The 9,320-nt window shown below is 40.8% G+C and overlaps 1 protein-coding gene across 2 annotated transcripts; it reads right to left on the reverse strand.

Annotated features, from left to right (window-relative positions):
• Positions 1-5,433: 5,433 nt before the first annotated feature.
• Positions 5,434-9,117, reverse strand: LOC120904900 (uncharacterized protein K02A2.6-like). 2 transcript variants are annotated; one of them, XM_040315373.1, is made up of 3 exons: positions 8,905-9,117; positions 6,424-8,075; positions 5,434-6,285 (listed from the first exon to the last, which is right to left on the reverse strand). In XM_040315373.1, exons 1-3 carry the CDS (start codon positions 8,915-8,917, stop codon positions 5,710-5,712), a joined length of 2,241 nt encoding a protein of 746 aa, XP_040171307.1. In that variant the 5' UTR covers positions 8,918-9,117; the 3' UTR covers positions 5,434-5,709. The 2 variants fall into 2 exon arrangements, with proteins under 2 accessions (XP_040171307.1, XP_040171306.1); XM_040315372.1 differs by having other exon boundaries at positions 6,424-9,117.
• Positions 9,118-9,320: the final 203 nt, after the last annotated feature.

Here is a 9,320-nt window from a genome sequence, read left to right on the forward strand (position 1 = left end):
GACGAAAACGTGTAGGTCTTCCGGTGTTAACGTTAAAGGCCACTAAAAAACAGCAAGCTCATATTCTAAAATCTTTTTCGTACGAAAACTTACCCCTGAGCTCCGAAGAGTTTGAGAAGGCTGAGATAGTGATATGGAAGCTTACTCAAGAAGACGCATATCATGCGGAAATGCAAAAGCTAGAGATCAGCCAGCCAGACCTAAAACAGGATGCCGTAACCGAACTGGAGAAAAACAACCCCCTGTTCTCGCTCACGCCTTTTAAAGACGCACACGGAGTTCTACGCGTGAATAGCCGAATATGCAAAGCAAAGCAGATAGATCTCAACGCACGTTATCCGATCATACTCCCGAAAAATCACGCCGTGACGGAACTGATCATTAACGATTATCACCGCAGGTTCGGGCATGCCAATAGCGAAACGGTTGTGAATGAGATTAGGCAGCGGTACTACATACAACATCTGCGTTCGTGTGTCTCCAGGACAATGAAAAACTGTCAACGCTGCAAAATAAGAAAATGTCAGCCGAGCATACCTAGAATGGCACCACTCCTAGAAGCGAGACTTACCTCCCACATTCGTCCGTTTACTGCAGTAGGCATCGACTACCTGGGGCCAATAGAGGTGGTCAATGCAAGACGGCGAGAAAAACGATACGTAGCTGTGTTTACTTGCCTCGTTACACGAGCATTGCACTTAGAAGTCGCACATAGCTTGTCTACAGTAGCGTGCATCATGGCAATTCGTCGGTTTGTGAGTCGAAGGGGTCCTCCTACCGAAATATTTTCCGATAACGGCACGAATTTCGTCGGCGCTAACAACGAGCTACAAAAACAAATAGCAGACAATAAGTACTCCCTAGCCGACACCTTTACCGACGCACACACTACGTGGCGATTCAATCCACCTTCAGCACCACACATGGGCGGAGTATGGAAGCGAATGGTGAGGAGTGTCAAAGAAGCATTGAATGCGTTTGACGATAGGGGAAAATTAAATGACGAAATTCTACTCACAGTTCTTGCAGACTCAGAGAGCCTGATTAATTCGCGCCCCCTCACATACATGCCACAAACGCTCTCCGACTCGGAAGCATTAACACCAAACCACTTCCTTTTAGGATCGTCGGTAGGAAGAAAGGAGATGGTAACCATTGTACCACACCCGGCGGAAGCTCTAAGGAACAGCTATTGCCGAGCTACAGAACTCACCAGCCACTTTTGGGACAGATGGCTCAAAGAATACGTCCCGACTCTTCATGGGCGAGCCAAGTGGCAAAAAGAAGGCGAACAGTTGAAAGTGGGCGCGTTGGTCTTCGTGACGGAAGGAGCTCGAAAGGAATGGCCACGAGCTGTTGTAGAAAAAGTGTTTCCTAGATGTGACGGTAGAGTCAGGCAGGCGATGGTGAGTACAGCGCACGGGAAAATGTTAAAACGCCCGGTCGTAAAACTAGCGAGGATCGATGCAGAAGTTGATAGAGAGGAAGAAATTGATGATGCAAAGGCTGATAGTGGGAACGGCAAAACACAGTAGGTTGATTGTCGCGTCTTTATCAACTGGTGAATCCAAACCGCATGGATTCACGTGGGGGGGAATGTTGACACGCCAAAATATAAACAGTACAAAGGTTGGGATAAACAGAGGTGCGTTAATCGATCTGAGCGCAATCGATCACCACTGCTATAAAACGCGAGCAGGATAGATGATCGGGCGAGAGAGAGAGAGAGAGAGAACAATCGTTCTAAGCGGTCAGGGTTCGTGTGCTAGGTCAACGGTCGAGGATCGGGAATCGGCAGAGCGCGCGAGAAATATTGACCAAATAAGGGCATGCGCAACAGAAGCGATTTATTAATCAATGTGTGAAGACCCAAATTGTAAAAAAGTGTGAATAATTTTGAACCAATTAAAATAAATATAATTTCAAATCCACGCTATACAAAGGTCTTGTTATCGCTTCCACATGCGGATTGCCGATAGATTGTGGGAGTGTACACACGGTGAGGGAATATCCGAAGTGCACCCTAGAGCTTCAGTGCCACAGGATTCTCTGGCCAATATACTTCGTCGTGAAGTTAACGAGCTAAAAGATATGGTGAAGAATTCAATTCCAACCAGGGACCTCGCAACCACGGGCGGAGTGCTTCCAGGACAAAACAGAGCATCCGACAAAGAACCCCATCTAACGTAAGGAAGCACCCTTTTTGTTGGAATCATTTCCGTTTCGGAAATGCCGCCAACAGATGCTTGGAACCCTGTAATTTTACAGCGTCGCAAGCAGCTAATGAAGCGCGGAACAAAAAAACTAAGTGGCTCACGGGAGGTGGCGGATCTCCCAAGGGCAAACAACAGTTTCCCTCCACGTCTATTTATAAATGATGAAGTAACTTCATTCACATTCCTAATAGACACGGGAGCTGATGTATCCGTCATACCAGTTAGTTTGGTCGGAAAAGCATACAAACCAACAGACATGGTACTGCAAGCAGCCAATGGTAGTACTATCGCGACGTATGGTACGAAGCTGTTTCAGTTAAGTCTCGGTTTAAAAAGACTTTTCAGCCATGTTTTTATAATTGCGTCCGTTAATCGACCTATCATAGGTGCGGACTTTTTGTTCAAAAATAATATAATGGTGGATCTTAGAAGACGTAGGTTACTCGATTCGGTCACTCAATTAACGACCAAAGGCACATTGGCACAACACTAGATACACCATCTCCGAAACATTTTTTGGTAGAAGCTGGGGAGTTTGGAAAGGTTTTGCACCAATTTCCTTCGTTGGTAGAGCCCCCAGACTATAAGAAACCGGCAAACCATAATGTTTTGCATTACATAGAGACAAAAGGGCCACTGCCATTTGCAAAACCACGTCGCCTTGATCCAGAGAAACATAAAATTGCCTTAGCAGAATTCCAACAAATGATAAACCTTGGAATATGTCGTCGTCCATCTTCCTCACCAGGATCCTCCCCCTTGCATATGGTACCAAAAGGAGACCAAGATTAGCGACCATGCGACGACTACCGTCGGCTAAATGCAATCACAACGCCAGATAGATACCCCATTCCTCATATACAGGATTTCTCTATGAATTTACACGGGTGCAAGTATTTTTCAAAATTAGACCTGATAAGGGCGTATCACATGATTCCAATAGCAGAGGAAGATGTACACAAGACAGCTATCACAACACCTTTCGGAATGTTCGAATTCTTAAGAATGCCTTTTGGCCTTAGAAATGCAGGTCAAACATTTCAAAGGTTTATGAATAGTCTATTCAACGGTTTTGATTTCGTTTTCGTCTACATTGACGACATTTCAATCGCTAGTCCTACAAAGGAACTTCACCTTGAACACTTACAAAGTGTATTCAATCGGCTAGCAGAATACGACATAAAAATCAAACCAACTAACCAACTAACCAACCAACCAACTAGGACTTTCTACTATCGATTTTCTAGAGCATACAATCTCAGTTAAAGGAATTACCCCATGCTCAAAGAAGGTAGAGGCGATACAATCATTTCCAACACCGCATTCGTTAAAACAATTGCAACGATTTGTTGGAATGATAAACTATTATCACCGTTTTCTGCCAGGGCTTTCCGATGCGCTCAGACCCTTGCACAAACTTGTTGCTGAACATGGTAGTAAGAAAAATAAAAAAAAACTTCGAGTGGTCGGAGGAGTGTGACAAAGCAGTTCGTCAGGTTGTAGTATCGTGATAAAACACGTCTTGACTCCTCGTAGTTCCACATGCGATTGCTCTTTATTGTTAATCCATCTTTCATCTGTCAAGCAGCATAACAAGGTTTATATATACAACGTATCTATAAGGTTGCTATACTACATTCACTTTCCTTTTTTTATAGATAATGTATTGCTTACTAACTAATGGATTTCTAACTGCTAATATAGTCGTTTAAGTAATTTGGTTTTTGAATAGTTCTTTTAGATCTTGTGGTCTCATTACTTGGCTTATAGCTAAGACTTCTATCAGTTAATTTGCTTGTGGTATCTTTGCAAGTAACATTCTTTTCTTTGTTATTTGGATCTACCATTCCGTTGTCTACTGATTCTGGTGCAAGGGGGTTACCTTCTTCTGTAGAAACTTTAAGCAAATGAGATACGTGCCTCCGGTATTTCAAACCGGATTCTTTTGATGCTATTAATACATCTCCTCCTTTCCTTTCAACCACCTTAAAAACTTTTGTCCCAAAGTTAGATGATAGTTTGTTGGTTTTACGCATTCGTTTGACCAGAACTTCGTCACCCGGGCATATTGAGCTAACTTTTGCGTTTCTTCGTTTATCTGAATACATTTTACCATTGTGTTTAGCTTCCTTATCTCTGTCTGCCACTTCTTCATGTTCAACTATTGGATTAAATATAGATGGTAATTTATCTCTTATGTTATAATTAAAAAGCATCTCCGACGGTGTTTTCTTAGTGACTGAATGAGGAGAAGATCGATACATTAATAGGTATTTGTTAAGCTCTTCGATCCAATTTGCATTCATTGATTGACTGATGACAAGTCGTTTTAAGAAGGGATCGATTTTGTCTTTCGACTTCACCATTTTGTTGCGACCAGTATGGGGTGGTACTGATCAATATAATGTTATTGGTGGTGCAAAACTGTAGGAACTCTTCGCTTGAGAACTGCGGCCCATTATCTGCAGTAATAGATAGAGGTAGTCCGAATCGTGCAAAAATTGAATTTAACCGTCCTATAGTCTGTATAGAATCCGTCTTTTTCATAATTTCTACTTCTATGTAGCGACTGAAATAATCGACTACTACTAACAACGAATGGCCTGATGGGAGAGGTCCTAGAAAATCAATGGCCACGTGTTGCCATGGTGCTGATGGCAATTCTCTTCTCTTCATTGGTTCTGGAGCGGGCGCTGCAGAGACCAGCATACATCCCCGGCAATTCCTGACGTATTGTTCTACTTGTAAGTCAAGTTTTGGCCACCATACTTTGGCCCTTAATCGCTGTTTCATAATGCTCATACCTGGGTGACCTTCATGGGCTAGATGTAAGGTCCTTTCTCTTAATGAAGCAGGCATAACTATTCTGTTTCCTCGCAACAGTATATTGTTAGCAAAGCATAGTTCAGTAGAAAACATTTTGAATGTCGAAGTATCTTCGGTCCATTCATTCTTTTCGATTCCCTGACGAACCGCTTGAATAGTTCCATCGGCTTTTGAAGCTTTTTCTATCTCTGTAAGCTTTAGCGCTACTGGTGATGCATTGGAAATAATCCATGCCACATACTGTTCAGAAAACTCATCAAATGGTTTACCTTCTACGGTCTCTGTGATCGCGAGGCGTGAAAGTGGATCAGCAATATTGGATTTCCCTGGTCTATAAATAACAGATGCTTTGTAAGATTGCAGCCGTATTACCCATCTCTAGATCCTGGCACATGGTTTCGATTTTGTACTAAATATTTTTTCTAATGGTTTATGATCTGTTATAAGTTCAAATTGACGACCATATAGATAAAAATGGAAGCGTTCTACTGCCCAAACAAGCGCTAGGGCCTCTTTTTCAATTTGTGCATAGCGTTTTTCTGTATTAGATAGACTTTTGCTTGCGTATGCAATTACTCTCGGATTTCCTTCTGAATTTATCTGTATTAATACCGCTCCTAACCCAACAGGACTTGCGTCAGCAATTAACTGTGTTCTATCTCCAATATCAAAAAAAACCTAGTGTTGATGGGCTTATCATAAACGATTTGAGTTTCTCGAACGCTGAATGATGCTCTGATTTCCATACAAATTTTTCCTTTTCAACTGTTAGCTGTCGTAATGGATGTGTAATGGTTGCCATATCAGGAATAAATTTTCCTACATAATTTACTAAACCTAAAAAACTTCGAACTTCTTCTGCTGATTTTGGTGCCCTGAAGTTTCGTATCGCATTTAGTTTATCTTTGTCTGGTTTTACTCCTTCTGCAGATATAACATGCCCTAAAATTCTCGTTTCTGATACCCCGTAAACGCATTTATCTGCATTTAGCACCACGTTCCACTCTTTGAGCCTTTGGAGAACCTTTGTCAGTCTTTTGTCATGTTCATCTCTATGCGATCCGTATACAATAATGTCATCGATGTAATTCAAGCATCCTTCACAGCCTGTAAGAATTTGTTCCATAGTTTTCTGGAACAGCTCTGGTGCACAGTTTATCCCAAACATAAGTCTGGTGTAACGGAACAACCCTCTACGTGTGATGAACGTAGTAATCCCCCGAGATTGTTTTGAAATTTCTACCTAAAATGAAACTCATTAGGATTAGTTTCTGGTATAATATATTTCGATTGAGTTATAAGCAACGTAATTCAAATAGATTAGGTTAACAAAAGAATTTAAATCGCAATCAATCCTTAATCAACCTTCGTTTGCACTAACCTGGTGGAAAGCATTTTTAATGTCCAGACGGGAAAATACCTTTGCCTTAGCCATATGTGGTAAGAAGTCCTCAAAAGTAGGTAGTGGATGATTTTCTCTCTCAACCGCCTCGTTAGCGCGCCGCATATCTACACATATGCGAACATCGTTGTTTCCTTTAGGGACAACTACTACAGGTGATACCCGCTTAGATGGCTCATTTACTTGCTCGATAACTCCCTGAATCAGTAGTTCATCCAGTTTTTTATCGACTAGTTTTTCCAAGGCAACCGGTATTCGACGGTATGGCTGAGCGACAGCTACTGAACCTGATTTTATTGGTATATCTACCACAACATTCTTCAAGGTCGACAGTTTATGGTTTTCGTTGTCAACCGTATTTACAGGAACGGTAATTTTCAACGCTCCCATGAGAGTAGCCGTATCACGCCCAATTAAAGTTTTGCCATCACCCTTCACAACATAGAAATCGGCAGTAGTTTCTGCTGAGCCTAAAGTAACTGTAGCAGTAAACACACCTACGAGCGGCAGTACCTGTCCGCCATATGCCTTGAGTGTAATTGTGGCATCACGGTGTTGATTTGATACAACAACATGTTGGGACTTTAGTTGCTCCCAGACAATTTGGCTGATTAAGTTGTATTTTGATCCCGAATCGATCATAGCGTTTATAGGGATACCACCTATTTTACAACACATTTCGCTGCTGTTATCATATGGCGTGAGATGGAAGACGTATTCCGTGGTATTGTTATCAATATGTTTCACTGTGTCATGTTTGTACTCTCTATTTCCAGCTTCTGTTGCCTCTCGTCGATATTTCTTGGTACCCTTGAAAGTCCTTTGTTCTGGGTTTTTAGTGCGACACCTCTTAGCGAAATGATTCATGCCGCCGCATTTACTACAAGTTTTTCCTTTGGCTGGGCATTTCTCGTCTTTGGCAAGATGTCCCATATAGCCACAACGATGGCATTGCATTTGATTTGTTTCAGCAAAAATTCTCTTTTTATGAACAGAATACCCATCAATTTTATTAACATCGTCAACTTGATGCTGACTTCCTATGAACGATTTTTCTTGATGAGCAACTGTTTCAAGAATTTTTGCTACACTCAATATTTTATCGAGATTAGCGTCGCCTAGTCTCAATAACTCTCTACGCAATGCAGCTGACTGACAGTTTTCAATAATCTGATCTCTAATATTTTCTTCTGTCTTGTCGCCATAGCCGCATCTTTCTGCTTGTATGCGTAATTTCACTATAAAAGTGTCAAAATTCTCTCCTGGTTGTTGTTTAATTTGCCGCAATAGGTGTCGTTCATAGGTGGGGTTTTGTCTCGGCAAGAAGAAATTATTTAATTTTGCTACGGCCTCTTCGTAGCTGTTCATATTGGGGGTATATTGTTCAATATTTGAAAGAGGTCCTCGTTTCTCAATGCTTGGTAGTTCTGGCAGAGTTTCATAAATTTGTTGGACCTTTGGTCCCACAAAATGCAATAGTAGGTCTTTCTTCCACTCCTCATCATCAATTCGAGATGTTCGAAGCATGATTTCGAAAGATTTAATCCATTTTTTCCACTCATTTCCAAGGTTTTCTCGGTGACCCTCATAATTAAACGGTTGAGGCGTCAGCCCTGGGAAACGAAATAGATCTGTAAAAATAATACAACAGAATTTAGTCATTCAGAAGAAATCAGACGTGTGCGTCTGTGAAATTCATGTAAATAGTCAAAATACATTAGGATTGTGTTTATTCACACATCCAAACATGCAGCTCTGCATTATGCATTAAGAGTTTGACAACACTGCATCACACTAACACTGGTGCAATAACATAATACTTATTGTAGAACACTTGATCTTTCAATCATCTTATTATTATTATTATTATTTTTATTATTATTATTATTTTTATTATTTTTTTTATTTTTATTATTCAGCGTTTAAGAAATTTTCAGGAAAAATCCCATCACGCACATTTGATTGATTTGCTTTTTTTATAATTCACATGTCTTTCCGTTTTTCTGCGTTTCATCCTCCATTTTGACAAAGATGCGCACTCATACATAAGCCATCCTTGCATGTATTAATACTCGACTTTGTGCCAAACACTCACATATGGATTTCCTGTTCCGACATGTTTTCCGAGTTCTGCATTCAAGCAAACAAAGGAACAATACTCATTCTTTGTTACACATAGATTCGGCGTTTAAGCGAAACTTGTTTCAACACGTTTACCGTATTCTGCATTAAAGCAAATTAACAAGGGAGCAATGTTCATTTTTTTTTTTAACCACACTTTTCACTTGGATAGTCCTGCATTTAAGCAAATTTCCAATTGGCTTCATTTTTCATCAGCTTTTACGCAAGTCCGAATTGAATCGGGGTTCACTGCATTTAAGCAAATTGCAATACAAATGTACTTTCAATCACATTTTCCTTCTTTCACATTTCCGAAGTAACAAAACGAAGTAAGCTTACCAATCGTATTCATTGTATCTTGCCGTCTGATTTTGTTCCACTGCTAGTTCTCTTTATTTCTTTTTACTCGTCGCCAAATGTAGTATCGTGATAAAACACGTCTTGACTCCTCGTAGTTCCACATGCGATTGCTCTTTATTGTTAATCCATCTTTCATCTGTCAAGCAGCATAACAAGGTTTATATATACAACGTATCTATAAGGTTGCTATACTACACAGGTCAAGTCTGATCTAGTTCACGCTACGATACTGTCACACCCAAAAACCGACGCACAATACTCATTAACTACAGACGCGTCCAATTACGCTGTAGGAGCCGTACTACAACAACATTACCAAGGGAAGTGTCAACCGTTGGCATTCTTTTCCAAACTAATATCTCCGACAGAACAAAGATACTCCACGTTCGACAGAG

The sequence above is a fragment of the Anopheles arabiensis genome, chromosome 3 (assembly GCF_016920715.1).
Source record: "Anopheles arabiensis isolate DONGOLA chromosome 3, AaraD3, whole genome shotgun sequence".
In the NCBI taxonomy this organism is placed as follows: Eukaryota; Metazoa; Arthropoda; class Insecta; order Diptera; family Culicidae; genus Anopheles; species Anopheles arabiensis.

Coding starts and splice junctions, on each gene's coding strand:
- LOC120904900 (XM_040315372.1), bottom strand. CDS start 8,106: ATGACTAAATTCTGTTGTATTATTTTTACAGATCTATTTCGTTTCCCA. Junction 6,286..6,423: donor TTAAAAATGCTTTCCACCAG/GTTAGTGCAAAC, acceptor GTTTCATTTTAG/GTAGAAATTTCAAAACAATC.